The 15,557-nt window shown below is 47.3% G+C and overlaps 1 protein-coding gene across 1 annotated transcript; it reads left to right on the top strand.

Moving 5' to 3' along the window:
• The first annotated feature begins 4,254 nt into the window (after positions 1–4,254).
• LOC120641990 (oryzain alpha chain) lies at positions 4,255–9,757 on the top strand. The gene is made up of 5 exons (XM_039918360.1): positions 4,255–4,819; positions 5,945–6,180; positions 6,281–6,421; positions 8,763–9,212; positions 9,314–9,757. The coding sequence occupies exons 1-5, from the start codon at positions 4,360–4,362 to the stop codon at positions 9,416–9,418; spliced, it is 1,392 nt and encodes a 463-aa protein (XP_039774294.1). The 5' UTR covers positions 4,255–4,359; the 3' UTR covers positions 9,419–9,757.
• Positions 9,758–15,557: the final 5,800 nt, after the last annotated feature.

Genomic DNA, 15,557 nt, shown 5'->3' with positions numbered 1-15,557 from the left:
AGTTCTGACACAGTATCCACGCTTGCGTCATTGCACTGGTGCATGCTCCGTAGGTGCATCGGTTCAACCGGTGCTGAAGAGGTTCGCTGATCAACTCAAACAAGCGTTCTGGAACAAAGTACATCCAATGCACCGGTGCTTTGTTTCTGAACCATCGGTTCAACCGGTGCTGAAGAGATGTTGAAGTCCACCAAAACATGCTCTCTGGAACAAAGGACTTTCATTGCACCGGTGCTTTGATTTCGGAGCGTCGGTTCAACCGGTGCTGAAGAGAGGTTGGAATCCATCAAAACATGCTCTCTGGAACAAAGGACTTTCATTGCACCGGTGCTTATGTTCTTGACCATCGGTTCAACCGGTGCTTTACTTGATATCTGCCTTCATCCAGAGAAGATGGACCGACAGGGCATCGGTCCTTCCGCCATGCATCGGATGCTCCGATGCTTGTGCACCGGTTCAACCGGTGCTACTGATTTTCTTTGTTTTCGGCTGTTTTGACTTGGATTCGAATGTGACTTTGATTGTTTCTTCTTCCAAGAGTTGTGTTGACTTCTATTGACCATCTTTTGCTGTTTTTGAGTGAGTGTGTAATATGTCTAGGCCCAACTCAAGTTTGATCAAGCTACTAACTCATGAACCCCTCTTAATAGTGCGATCACTACAAAACTATTAAACCTATACTAACCTAAGTGTCCTTCTCAACCTTGTGACACTTAGGACTAGAAAGATCCTTAGCCTTGACAAATATAAGTTAAAAACTGAGATCGCCTTTTTGAATGACCGAAATTGAGGGGCCTCTTTTGACATACGACCAAATGAGCGATAATGATCTATTAAGCTGCACAAACTCATTAGTCACAATAATGGTTGTCATTAATCACCGAAACATACCTTGAGGGCCTAGATGCTTACAAAGTGCAATGAGTAAACATACATGGGCTGGGCTGTATTTCGGGTAGCTCGGGTACCTTGGCCCAATACCCGAACTACCCGTAATAATTTCGGGTACCGTGGGTTAGAACCCGAATTAGGGTTCGGGTTTTTCGGGTTCGGGTTGTTCGGGTTCGGTCTCGGGTTTTTCGGGTTCGAGCTTCGGGTTTCGGGTATTTTGCCCACCCATACTTGTGAGATGAGAAGCAAGCTGGCCAGGCAGGAGACCTTTGATGCATTTCTCAATCGCATCTTTCTTTGGGAAGTTTGGGATTTGAGCTTTCTTCTGAACGAACCTCCGGAAATAGTCATAGAGAGGCTCGCGGTCATGCTGTGGGCACTTGAAGTCTTTCACAGTGTTGGTATTTAGCCTTCTGAAACCCTAGGAGTCCTGGAGGAGCCTTCCTTTCAGCTGGTGCCAGTTATTGATTGATTGTTGGGGAAGGTATGAATACCAGTTGGCCACAGAATCTTCACAAGCCATGATGAAGGACTTGGCCATGGTTGAGTCGTCACCTCCGGCCGAAGCAATGGTTGCTTCGTAGGCCATGAGGAACTGGGTTGGATCAGTTGTAGCATTGTACTTGGGGAGCTGTGTGGGCTTGTAGCCGAGCAGCCATGAAGTTCGCTACAGAGCGACTGAAAGTGGCGAGGTCGGGTCAAATGAGAGGTTGAACAGTGGTGGCCTTCGGTCTTCATTGTGAGCGAAGGTTGTCTGGTGGATGACGCGATTTTCTTGTTGGGCAGAACCTTCGGACATTTCTTGCTATGCTCTCTGCAAATTCTCAACTTCTGCCTCCATTTCTGCTAGTTTGCGCCTGGCCTCGACTAGCTTGTTTGCCTGGTCCAGTGCCCTCTTTTTGGTGGCGAGCTGAGCTTCGATGTTCCTTTTCTTCATTTCAAGAGCCTTGAGCTTGAGTGCTGCTTCTGTGAGCTCCGCGGATTGGGTTTGATGAGCTTCGGTGTTTTCGATATCTTCAACCGGATCTCCATGAAGAACAGCTTCGATGGTGATGTCTTCAATTCGTGGGTTGGCTTCTTCGTGCTGCAGTGGAGAGCCGACGAGGACAGGGCCAGGCTGAGTGGATTTGCTAGTGGTGCCGGCGGGGGCTTTCCTCTTCGGTGGAGACATCGAAGGTTCTTTTTCGAGCTGGAACGGTGGGCGCCGCTGTTGGGATCTTTGCTTCTTAGATGCCCAAACAGGGAGCATGAACAGTATAAAAATGACAATGAAAGTAGGCATTTAATTCTCCAATAATAACTGGAAAATTCAACCCTTTACACTGTGGAGCGAGGGGGCTATTTATACCCCTGGCCCTCGGCCATATATCCCCAAAATGCCCCCTTCCAACTCATGTACAGCTCATTTATAACTGGTTTTTGGGTAATATTACAATGTGCGAAGTGTACAAATCCGACATTCTCTCGTGTTCACATTTTACACGCATGCCAGATCTTGACGAAGGTCCTAGCAACCTTCGTCCGGTTTGTATTCCGTGCTTGATACGCTTCGGGCTTCAGGATCCTTCACAGGCCTTTCTCCCCCGGACGTTATTCACTCTTAGCGAACAGCCATCACCTTCGCAGACGAAGGTGGGCCCACTGTCCCTTCGCAGGTCCTGGCCTTCGAGCTTAGACTTCTGGGCAGTCGACCATCTCCTTCGGCCTCCCGAAGGTGGGCTCCCTGGCTCTGGGCACCCTTGCAGACGGCGATCACCCTTCGGGTACTTTGTCTCCCGGCACCGGAGCCCTGCAGACATGCAAAGAGATGTTTTCGGGGGCGGGATTAACCTCCGGGTGCTCTACCGAGGGTCCAATCCCCAACAAAACATATTACAATTCGTTACTTGTAGTAGGTTATATGAGACATGTTTTGATAATCCGGAGACAAGATTGATCCTGCATTTCTAGAATCAGTGTTGTTGTGATGAGAAAGGTGATGTTGTTACTGATGGCACAAGGTAGGGCAGCCTAAAAAAATGTGCAAATATGGTTTATCGGCACCATCTAATTCTAACGCGATCATGAATCCATGGGCTGATAATTGGAATGTACAGTTGTGGCATGCAAATGCAGCCCGGACGCGCACGAGGATACCCTGCGCGTACCGCCGGTCCGCTGCGCCTACACCGCAGACGATCCGATGAGGAATCCGTCCCTCGTCGCGTGTGGTGGCCGGCGCTCATCTCATCTCTTCTTCATCCCCAACGACCGCCGGATTCCATATTTTCCATGCCCTGGCATGCCCACCCATGGTGGAAAAGCATCCACAGGCTGGCACCTCCGCTCCCTTCCCTACACTACAGTGGTTAGCACGTCGCGTTCCGGGCCGCACACCCGGGGTTGGCTACCTGGCTTGGCCCTCCTCCGTCCACTTATTAGCCGCCTTCTCCTCCATTCGTCCCTCCTGCACTGCCTGCCATTGCCAGGGCCAAGTAGCCGTAGGACCATGCCCTGTTGCCAGGGCATGTGGCCTTGCAGCAGCTAGAGTTCAATGTGTGCAAGCCACTTCTACGTGCCATACCACAGAACGGACGTTATTTATTCTTTTTCTTGAGACGTTGTTTAACCGGTTTGCTAGTGGTGAAAAGATTCTGCCGACTGCCGTGCAGTACGCGTCAGATCAACACGAAGAAGTGCACTCCGACACGGATCGATCAGTACTACGCTTCGTGGGTCGTTCAGCTAATCCAGCCGCAGACGACCCTCGTTTTCTCCTCGTTTGGTGTATCCGGCGTACGACTAGTTAATAAAGCTTTAAAGTTTAAACTATGGCAGCTGCTACATGAACGGATTAATAAACTGGTAAACCACAAACGAAACACTGGACAGAGTCAAAAATCATCCACCTCCAGGTTACCACCTCGTCACCACCCTTCTCCACTCCTCCGTGTGTCTGTATGCACACGACACCCCCACGTCTCTAATTTTTTTTCCAAAAAAAAACTGACTAATCTCGCATTACCATTTGGACTAGTACGCTGCTAAACACATTTCACAGCGACACGCCACAGAAAAACTATCGCGCCTACCCTGGTAACAAAAGGTAAAGAGAAATTATTGCTCGTCTTCAATTCAATCCAATCCAATCCAACCTGTCCACGTCCGCGCCACGCCACGGCCCCCACCAGCAATAAAAACCCAACGGAAACAAAAATCCTATTGGTCCAGTAGTTTTTTTTTTGGAACTATTGGTCCAGTAGTTAAAAATAGCCAAAATGATAGCCGCAGAGGAAAAAAAACCAACGGGATCGCGGAATCTGGGCCCGCGACTCCGGTGCCCCCACTTGTATAAAGCGACCCCAGCACCAGCCCGTCATGGGAAGAAAAAGGAAGGCCTCCACCTCCTCTCCCTCTCACTCCGCAGCTCCCCGTCCACCTGCTCCCTCCTCCTCTTCCTCAGCTAGTCGCCTTCTCGGAGCAGCGGAGATGGGCACCTCCTCCACGGCGTCGTTCGCGGCGGCGGCGCTGCTGCTGCTGGTCTCCCTGGCCGCGGCGGCGGACATGTCGATCGTGTCCTACGGCGAGCGCAGCGAGGAGGAGACGCGGCGGATGTACGCCGAGTGGATGGCCACGCACGGCCGGGCCTACAACGCCATCGGCGAGGAGGAGCGCCGGTACCAGGTGTTCAGGGACAACCTCCGCTACATCGACGCCCACAACGCCGCCGCCGACGCGGGCGTCCACTCCTTCCGCCTGGGCCTCAACCGCTTCGCCGACCTCACCAACGACGAGTACCGCGCCACCTACCTCGGCGTCAGGCCCAAGCCGCAGAGGGAGAGGAAGCTCAGCGCCAGGTACCAAGCCGACGACAACGAGGAGCTCCCGGAATCCGTCGACTGGAGGGCCAAGGGCGCCGTCGCGGAGATCAAGGACCAGGGCAGCTGCGGTAAGCTAACCGTATCCATCCTCCCCCTGCTGCTGCTAAAAGCTGCCCTCCATGATTCTTGAACAAGCCAAGATTCTCCGGTCTTGCATCCTCGATTAATGAAAAATCGTCAAGTTAATTAGTCAACTCACACTATTTTTGATTAGTATCTAGCTATCTGCACATACACATAAAGTAGGAGACTTGTATCTTCTACCTGAAAGGTCAACGGCGAGATTACGCATACACTACTCTACTAGTTACTTATGCATCAAATCGATGGAGTTTGCAAAGATTAGCATGCTTCTAAATTCGACGGGAGAGTCACGCCTAGCAAATACAAGTCTTCAAAATAAAAATATTTTATTTTGGCTACTATACTAGTTTGTGTCAATTCTTGTGGGCCTGACGGTACCTGGTCCCATATGTCAGTGGCAAAGTCACCATATCATGAAGTCAATCGTTAAGAACCTCTCCAATTCTAGAGCTGGGATATTGAGTGATTCTTTGTAACCTGCAAAATTGTCTAGCTAATTTTGCTCTTGTCTGATTTACCATAACTTGGTGCTGTGCCATGTACTCATGTGCGTGACTAGTATAATAACTGTAACGATGCACGGAAGGAGGCAGGAGGGGCCGATGTTTGTATGGATCTTTATGGTCCTGCATGGAAGGGGGGAGATACAAAGGAAGTAGGTTCATCGAACGTGGACTCCACTGACTATTGTCCTTGTGAACTCCAGTGACCCTGCTTGAAGGAGCACTCGAGAAAAAATATCTTGCACTAGTAAAGGTCGTTGTCAAGCTGATAAGGCTGATGGATAGTCTTTTTTTCTCTTATTCGCTAAGCTCACTCCAAGATTCAAGATAGGCTCTTGGAAACAACTTTCATCACGGCTCTTGGGACCACTTGACGTTCCTATTGGTCACCTACTCACCTGTCTCCCTATTCATCACCACCAATTTGTTCTTTTACTAAAAAGTAGTATGTGCATGAAGATATTTTCCATCGTGTTGTGATGAGTAACCTCCACTATTTTTATTTTCCACCTTTATGTCATTACTTGGCTACGTTTTTTTATTGATTGTTAGAATAAAACAATGATACATTGATGTCGAAATCTGATCTGTGTTTTTCTCTTCCAGGGAGTTGCTGGGCTTTCTCAACAATAGCAGCTGTGGAAGGCATCAACCAGATTGTGACGGGCGACCTGATCTCTTTATCTGAGCAGGAGCTTGTTGACTGCGACACCTCATACAACGAGGGGTGCAATGGAGGTCTGATGGACTACGCGTTTGAGTTCATCATCAACAACGGTGGAATTGACACGGAGGAGGATTACCCTTACAAGGGCACTGACAACCGGTGTGATGTCAACAGGGTATTTTTCGCCTACTTGGTTTTCCCTTGAATTTCAAAGAATCGTCAACCATTTTCTTCTTCTTCTTTTCGTTGCTTATATGTGTTCGGTTTGATCGCAGAAAAATGCAAAGGTTGTTACCATTGACAGCTATGAAGATGTACCGGTGAACAGCGAGAAGAGTCTGCAAAAGGCCGTTGCGAACCAGCCCGTCAGTGTTGCAATTGAGGCTAGTGGCAGAGCATTTCAGCTCTACAGCTCGGTAATGGTCACTAACCTTGCTGTTGGATTCATCTGTCATGTGGTTAAGTTCAGAGATGCAATCATCTAGTATTTGATTTTCAGTAGGCACAGTGGGTTGATGGTATCTCCGTGATGGAGAAAGAAATAAAGTGCATCTGACTTGGAAGATATGAACATGTTAGGTCGAGTCACCTTATTGATTTAAAATTGTGTCCTTCATGTCGCTTTAGCCAAGATTATTTTCATAAGTAGGAATGATTCTGCTCTCACTCTGTAAGTCGCCGCAACTACACCAATTATGATACCTTGTCCATACCCCTGGCTTAGTTTTGTACAATCCGACTATAGTTAGACAACTTTTGGCATACAATAGTTCTTCAGTGCCCCACCACTCCACACAAATCATGCTTGTCGGTACCCCAGGACTGGGGTACCCCCTCTTGCTGCGTCTAGGCAAGAGCCTTATAGTTATCCTTAACTACGTCCAGCAGCTGGACCCTTGCGGTCCGGAGCCCCGCTCACCCAACAGCGGTCCGGACCTTCCCCTGGTTAGGAAAGGTCCGGGAGCACCACGTGTCCCGGGAAAAGCTGGCGGTCAGTCCGAACGGCTGGAAGCTCCGGACCTCCTCCCGAAGAGGACCGGATCCCCAGGGAATCCCGGACCCCCCATGGGGTTCGGGACCCCTGTATAGTAACCGGACCCCTCTCCAAGGAAAGGAATCGTCACCCCGCCTCGGGGTGGTCCGGGGCCACCACGTGTCAACAGGCCCAGACGCGTATATAAAGCTGCTTGGTCTCCTTATTAAGGCTCACCTACCGCGGCATTCATTATTGAACGCGTATTACCAAGATAGTGGAGCTGCTGGCGCCGCGTCTGCCAAGTCTGCCATAACAGATTGATACGACGGCTCGGCTTCACCCATTATGACGCCTACATAATAGCCTCCACAGGCTACGCCGCAAGCTACGCTCCCCCAACGAACACCTTGGTGACGGGACAAGAGAATACCACTGTAGCGCTAGCAGGGCGTGGGAGCGTATCGGAGGAAAGATTCGTAACCACTGTACCTATCTAAATACTCTGCGTAGTATGCTGCGCAGTCACGTTGGGCCCACTTGTCGGGGCTCCAACGTCCTATGTATCCGCCCCCTTGGTCTATAAAAGGGGCCGCCCGCTAGAAGGAAACTCAAGCTGGGTGAGAGCCAAGGCCCGGCAGAGGATAGACTCGTACACAACAGAGATCAAAACTTCTCACAGTGGACGTAGGGTATTACTAGGGATGGCAACGGGTATATACCCGTCGGGTAGTGGCCACCCATACCCGTACCCGTTAGGATTAAATTTTACCCGTCGGGTTACCCGTACCCGCATACGGGTAAGAAAATGATTCCATACCCGTACCCGTCGGGTAATTTTTACCCGCCGGGTAACCCACACCCGAAATCATACCCGAGTATTACATATAAATATTAGACATTCACATGAAAAATAAATCATTACAAGATTCATTTCAATAAGTTAATGGCTCATATGGGTTAACATGAGTTAGAGAGGGTTCAACAATATATATACTAGGAGGGTTTAATTGGATTTGAGCTAAATTCATAGGTCATATGGGCTAAAATGAGTTAGATACTTAGGCTTATTTGTTTTTCCTGCGGGTATTTCTTACCCACGGGTAGGCGGGTATGGGTAGTATAAACCCACACCCGTACCCGCCATACCCAATGGGTATAGGATTTTGTCCAATAATGTACCCACGGGTAGAAAAATCATTCCATACCCGCCTTCTTATCGGGTAAAACCCGTCGGGTACTCGGGTTTCGGGTACCCATTGTCATCCCTAGGTATTACGCTCCGGCGGCCCGAACCACTCTAGATCGTGTGTTCTTGTGTACTTATCTCAGGGCTAGATCAGCCCAATCGCCTAGTACCTCCCCGAGCACTCCCTCTCTGGGAATAGGCGGGTGCGTTCCGCCACCCGGCTGTGGGTACCCTAGAAATCACACGACAATGATCCTCCGTGTTTTTCAAAGAGTGTATTGCCCCCTCTTTGTGAAACATTTTTAATGGTTACGTGAAAGTTTTATTGTGTTTTGTAAGGGCTTTCTGAAAGTGAGTAGTTTCTGTAAGTATCATAGTGGAGGAAGTGGTGTGAGCTATCATCAACTTCCAGCAAAGTTGGACAGAAAATTCTGAATATGTCTTTCCTTCTGATAAAGTTAAATGGGCATTTTCTGACAAAATCATCCGCGTCAACATCTTTTGGTTTTCTATCTAATCTTTCATTGTTGCTACTACTGCTACCATTTCCATGAATCATCTGCCGTGTACTGATCATCATTTCGCGATCTCCCAGGGTATCTTCACCGGAAGATGCGGAACAGCGCTAGACCACGGTGTCACGGCCGTCGGTTACGGCACAGAGAACGGCAAGGACTACTGGATCGTGAAGAACTCGTGGGGGTCCAGCTGGGGCGAGGCCGGCTACATCCGGATGGAGCGCAACGTGAAGGCGTCCAGCGGCAAGTGCGGTATCGCCGTCGAGCCATCGTACCCTCTGAAGAAGGGCGCGAACCCCCCGAACCCCGGCCCGACGCCGCCATCCCCCACCCCGCCGCCCGCCGTCTGCGACAACTACTACTCCTGCCCGGACAGCACCACCTGCTGCTGCATCTACGAGTACGGCAAGTACTGCTTCTCCTGGGGCTGCTGCCCGCTGGAGGGCGCCACCTGCTGCGACGATCACTACAGCTGCTGCCCCCATGACTACCCCATCTGCAACGTCAAGGAGGGAACCTGCCTCATGGTAAATGCTCGGATCATCTTATGATGTTTTCCTTAACTTGGCTACGAAATCATTGTAAATTTGATCTGGTTCTAACTGGCAATTCGCTGCTTGACGAGCAGGCCAAGGACAGCCCGCTGTCAGTGAAGGCTCTGAAGCGCACCCTGGCCAAGCCGCACTGGGCTTTCTCTGGCAACGCAGCTGATGGCATGAAGAGCAGCGCTTGAACAATCTCCAGCACAAGATATCAGGCCGCCAACAGCCACGGTGATCAGAGCTCCTGCAAACGATCACCCGGTGCTTAATCGACCAAGACATTGCGTGGTGCGGCCGCCGCTGTTTTAAGTGTATCTGTATAATAGGTGCTCCTGTACATAAGCCTGAAAAAATGGGTTTCAGTTGTTCACGGAACTGCTGCCAAATTTGCTTTTACATACTATATATGTAAGATTCAGCTAGCTCTGCTAAGCGCCTTGCCGCGCAGTTCGGCCGAACTGCGATTGATGTTTATGGAAATTGATATTGGAACAATAATCAATGATTATGCTATATTCATTCCTTCGATATGCGCACTTGTGTTAGTGGTATTCACCGTTCTCCAATTGTTTTCTATCTATACTGACGAAATGAACAATAGCTTTTGACATGCTCTGCGCTCTCTGCTAGATGCTATGATATTCAAGTGCTTTCAGTTATTTGGCTGTAGCGTTGATACGGTGTTCTTCATCTCTTGGCTACCATTTCCTTACTTGCCCAGCTTTCCTAGTGTGGCAGAGTTTGACCCTGCTGCAACGATGCAGCAGTTCGAGAGCATCAGTTGGCACTTGGCAACATGCGTCGTCGTCGCCCACGCTGCTGCCTTCCCACTATTTTTTTTTTAGAGGAAGGTAGGGATTTCATTACTCAATTTTGAGTGTTTACATCAATAAAAATAGGAGGAGAGATAAGCCAAATATGTCGGCCAACCCCTAGAGTACAAGCATATTTAGCAAGGAAATGAGCCTCTCTATTTGATTCCCTACCTTCGTGTGCGAAGCACACACAGTCAAAATATTTTGATCTCTGATGAATATCCTGAAGAACCATCATATAAACACAACGGGGCATTACATTAATATTATTGATAACATTGAGACAATCTGATGCCACCAGCACTTTATTTATTCTGCAGTCCTCTGCAAGAGCCTGCGCCTCCAAACAAGCCATTGCTTCAAGAGTTTCGGGATCGGAGACATTCTGTACAACCAAAGCACTACATGCAATAAAAGCCCCCTGATTATCTCTACAAACTGCTGCCACAACTCCATGTGAACCTGATTTACTAACAGCAGCATCTGTTTTTAACTTGGAGAAACCACTCTCAGGAGCTCTCCAACATTGAGATCCTAATCTTGGCTGACACTTGCTGGTTTCCTTGAATTGGGTTCTGTTCACAAACTCCAATTCTTCTATTAAGCGCTTGGCCATGGTCATAATTGAGAAGGGGCTTTGCATAATCCCCTCATGAATAAATTTTCTTCTAGCATTCCAAATGGCCCAACATGTAACCAAGATGTGAGTACTTTCTGATTGTGGAACATTGCTGCACATAAAGAAGAGCCATTGCTTAGGATCAACAATACGTAAAGAAGCTAATAATTCAGAGAGGTCTTCGTCTAGCAAAGCCCAAACGCACCGAGACATTGTACAGCGCAGCAAGGAGTGATCCCATGTATCATCTTCTGCCCCACATATTTTGCATTCTGGTGTTGCTGCCAGATTCTTCCTTTTCAGCACACTCGCTGTAGGAATTGAGTCAAGTGCTAAGCGCCAGCAAAACACCTTGATTTTTGATGGAAGCTTCAGTTTCCACAGTTGTTTCCACTCTTTATAATTCCTTCCAGCATCAGAACAGCTGCCACGACCTTCAAAATAATCCTCCCTCCTCTTCTTAGCTTCAATTAACATCCTATAAGCTGAGCGAACAGTAAATAGACCATTTCTTTCATGATGCCAAGCCCAACAGTCTTCTTGCTTCCTCATACTAAGTGGAATTTGGAGGATAGCTTCACTGTCTATTTCCAAGAAATATTTCCTCACTTCTTCAGATTTCCATGACATAGAAGTATGGTCAATGAGCTCACAAACTCTTGATGGTGGAGGGCCTGTCGTAACCGAAAAGCCCAACTAGGGCCCGTCTCGATCGTGCAAGGGCTTGCCGTTTTTTCATTTTTGTATTTAAAAAAAATTAAAATTTCAAAAATATATGGCGGTTTCGAAAAATTTCAAAATTATACCCCTGTCGCCCCTTGCCTGGGCGACAGAGGCCTGTTGCCCTCTGGCTGGGCGCCAGGACCTAAATGTAAAAAAAAAATTACATTTAGGTCCTGGCGCCCGAGACGTATTAAACAGCGAACTTGTAAAATAGATATAAAATCGTAGAAAAATCGGAAAAAATACAGACTCAACTGTTCTGGATTCTATGAAACAAGATCTACAACTTTTGTTATATAAAGTTTTTCATTTGATCAATGTATCTTGCTCTATTTTAAATACTAGTTTAATGCACTTTTATTTAAATCTCAAGATCCATCCTTTGGATGTATGTCACCTTTGGCTAGAGTGTTGCATATGGTAAGCATAGGCTTATACAAAATTGGTAGGTCCAGAAAACATTTCTAGAATATGTTTTTAAATTAAATCTTGCAATATGTCTAGTTTAAATGAGTTATTTATCCATGCTGCTATACTGAGTTTTAGAAGCCATAACTTTTACAGTACCATTATTTTATTTCCTAAGAGCTACAAAAAAAAGTTTGGTAAATTTTAGATATGCACAACTAGACCAAATGAATTATTTCAAATTTTTCTAGGTACAATAACTATTTTTCTTGATTTAGTGCATTTACCTTAGTCATAATTCATTTGGTCTAGTTGTGCTTATCTAAAATTTACCAAATTCTTTTTATAACTCTTAGGAAATAAAATAATAGTACTGTAAAAGTTATGGCTTCTAAAACTCAGTATAGCAGCATGGATAAATAACTCATTTAAACTAGACATATTGCAAGATTTAATTTTAAAACTTATTCTAGAAATGTTTTCTGGGCCTACCAATTTTGTACAAGCCTATGCTTACCATATGCAACACTCTGGCCAAAGATCACATGCATCCAAAAGATGGATCTTGAGATTTAAATAAAAGTGCATTAAACTAGTATTTAAAATAGAGCAAGATACATTGATCAAATGAAAAACTTTATATAACAAAAGTTGTAGATCTTGTTTCATAGAATCCAGAACAGTTGAGTTTGTATTTTTCCGATTTTTCTACGATGTTATATTTATTTTACAAGTTCGCTGTTTAATGCGTCCCGGGCGCCAGGACCTAAATATAATTTTTTTTACATTTAGGTCCTGTCGCCCATCCAGGGGCGACAGGCCCCCTGTCGCCTAGGCAGGGGGCGACAGGGGTATAGTTTTGAAATTTTTCGAAACCGCCATATATTTTTGAAATTTTATTTTTTTAAATATAAAAATGAAAAAAATCCCAAGGGCTTCTTTTGGTTATGGAGGCCCAATTGTGTCTTTCCGCTCCGTAGCGTAACTCGACAGCCCAACGAACCGTCCACGCGCAATCGGTGGCAGTGGCACCTCGCCGTCGCCGGGCGCCACCTTGAAGTCCCGCTCCGTCCTTGGCCCAGTCTGGTCCGCTGCTCCACACCGGCGCCGCCGAATCGCAGTCTGTCGGCGCACAAGCTGTCTGGCCCAGGCAACGAGCCCCAGGCGTCCGATTTTGGTGGCCTGGGGTCAGGATCGCTGCCTGGGCGGCGTGCTGCCTGGCAGGGCTGCAAGCCCAAGATGCCCAGGCGCCGAAGCCTCCCACTACACGGGTGTTCGGCGACCTCGGGCTTGCCCGCGGCGCCCTGCTCGTGGTCTCGATGGATCGGATGGGCACGCACAGCGCGAGAAGCTCGTGGTTTCAGACTCCCCGGAGCGGTCGGTTGTTGACTTGTTGTTCGGTTCCCTCGCCAAGTGCCCAAGTCCACGTCCTCAGCCGCCAGCGATCAGCGTCAGTTTTCCAGGCCAGCGGGTTTCTCCCTTCGTCTCAAAATAATTACATATCTAAAATTTAAAATTTGTCTCGTAAAATATAACTACTTTGACTCCACTATCATAAAAGACAAAAGTATCCGTAGTCTTCTCACAAAAAAGACAAAACAATATTCACATCCTTCTCATAAGAGATAAAATAGTATCTGGATTCTTCTCACAAAAGACAAGAGGTATTTTTATAATTTCACAATATACATTGGTTTGCATGTCCGGAGGGAGTAGTCTGGTACCCCATGTGATGATGCCCTACAGATGCACCGCCTTTGTTTATCCCAAATTCTTTGTTTTTTAATCGAGCTACTAATTGTCTTTTGCAGACTCGTCGGCGTCCCTTCTTCGTCGGGATTTCCTTTTGGAGGCTGTACCTATAAACTATCGAGCGAATCGGTGCCGATGGGAGTATGGGACTGAATTAAAATACAGCTAGGAAGAATCATAGCGTTCTTTTCATGAACTTCAGATGTGTTTAGTTGGTGAAAAGGTTTGGATTTTGATACTGTAGCACATTTCGTTGTTACTTAACAAATAATATCTAATTATGAACTAATTAGACTTAAAATATTCATCTTGTTGTAATCAGTTAGACTATGTAATTAATTATTTTTTAACTGTATTTAATATTCCGTATATATGTCTACTTGTAGCAATTTTTTTGGAAACTGAACAGACTTCAGTGACGAACACAAGCACTTCTGATTACCGAACGGGAGTGCGTGAACCAACTGATAAGGACTGACAAGGGGGACCGAGCCTTGGCTCGGGTGGCTAGCACTCCAAGTGTGGAGGCTGCCGACCCGCGTTTTCCCATGGGTGCTGAGGCGTGTGTGTGTGCGTGTGAGTGCGTATGGTATGAGTGGCTCAGTACGGCGCGTTCTGAGACTACTCGGACAGCTTCGTCTGCGTTCAGTCCGGCCAACGTGGGCTTTTAAAAATCTTACATGACTCTCTAGTGCTTCTGAGTGTTTTCAAAAAAATAAAAACTGACAAGCTGAATGCAGTAAAAGTAAACCGTGCAGGTACGTACCCGCACACATCGGGACGTCCATTTCTAGTTGAGCCTCCTCGGATAGCTTTCTAGCTCAGCTGGAAAATATAACTGGGATTTCCGTTCAAGCGTCCGAAAAGAAAACAAATCAATGGCACAAGATAGTACTCCTACTAGTTAATCCTATAGAGCAGCCCTTGCAATGACCTAGTCGAAATTGGAGTGTTCGTGTATTTTTTGATCGAGAAATATTCCTGCTTACGAAGAAATCATATAGTTTGGTACAGACTCAACTCCACGCTGGGGGAAGCCAGCTTAACAAGCGAGTACAAAGAGGTCACGGCCTCTAAACAAAAGGAATTTACCATCAGCATTGACCCGATCTATTTCCTCTAGTAGAAATTTTTGCTTGACCCACTCAACCGACAGGTACCTTGTACCAAATTTGACACTTTTTTTACGGGTAAAATTTGACATTGAAACTACCTCGGTATCCGAGTGTGATGTAGCATCGCCTCCATTTCCGTGTTTTACTTGAGACTTGAGAGGACAAGGATTTTGTTTTTTGTCTTTCTTTCTTTTTTGAAAATTTGACTGTACATTAATTTTTTTTCAAGGATTTTGCCATCTACTAAACTATGTGTTTCATAGGCTGGTAGTTCGGACCTCTGTCGCTAACTGAAATTCTCAATTGCAATTGTCAATCCAGGAGTAACTAGAAAACTGTTCATGTTAGGCGTTTGGGGTGGTGGGGTGGTTGGCGTGTCACCGGACTCTCCTAAAAAAAGTCACCAAATGGGTGGTGGGGTGGGGCAGCCTGCAATGTAACGTCGCTCGTTCGTTCCTACTCACCCGATCCAGTTTATAATTGTCCTGTCTTCTGTGAGCAGTTCCATTCTACTACTACTAGTAGCTGCACATCTGATCTGACGACGAACAGTCGAACAACCACGGCCATCTTGAGTTTTTGACGGGGTAATACTGCTGCAGCCGCGCACAACGTGCTCAATCGATCGTCATGGAGCTCCAAAAGGCTTTTCTTTTTCCTGATGAAAAGGGAAAGGCCTTGTCGTTAACGTGCGATGGCAACTTCGCCCGTCGTCCGGTGGTCCGGTCCGCGCCCCCGCGCGCGGTGCCCCGTCTCTGTCTCCAGACGCCCGCCGCCGGCCGCCGGCTTTGCGCTGCCAGAATAATCTGGCGGAGCCTTTCGCCGAGCACTCCATACACAGGAGTCGCAAACCACGGTCAGATTTTGCCGTGAGCTTGCTTACACATCGCTCGACAGG

This window comes from Panicum virgatum, chromosome 7K, assembly GCF_016808335.1.
Source record: "Panicum virgatum strain AP13 chromosome 7K, P.virgatum_v5, whole genome shotgun sequence".
NCBI lineage: Eukaryota > Viridiplantae > Streptophyta > Magnoliopsida > Poales > Poaceae > Panicum > Panicum virgatum.
Note: the sequence above shows the minus strand (reverse complement) of the source record. Positions and strands in the feature narration are given on the sequence as shown.

Bases quoted from the DNA above. Each gene is read 5' to 3' on its own strand.
- LOC120641990 (XM_039918360.1), top strand. From the start codon at position 4,360: ATGGGCACCTCCTCCACGGCGTCGTTCGCGGCGGCGGCGCTGCTGCTG. The intron at 6,181-6,280 runs GTATTTTTCGCC...GTTTGATCGCAG, and splicing joins ACCGGTGTGATGTCAACAGG to AAAAATGCAAAGGTTGTTAC. The intron at 6,422-8,762 runs GTAATGGTCACT...GCGATCTCCCAG, and splicing joins CATTTCAGCTCTACAGCTCG to GGTATCTTCACCGGAAGATG.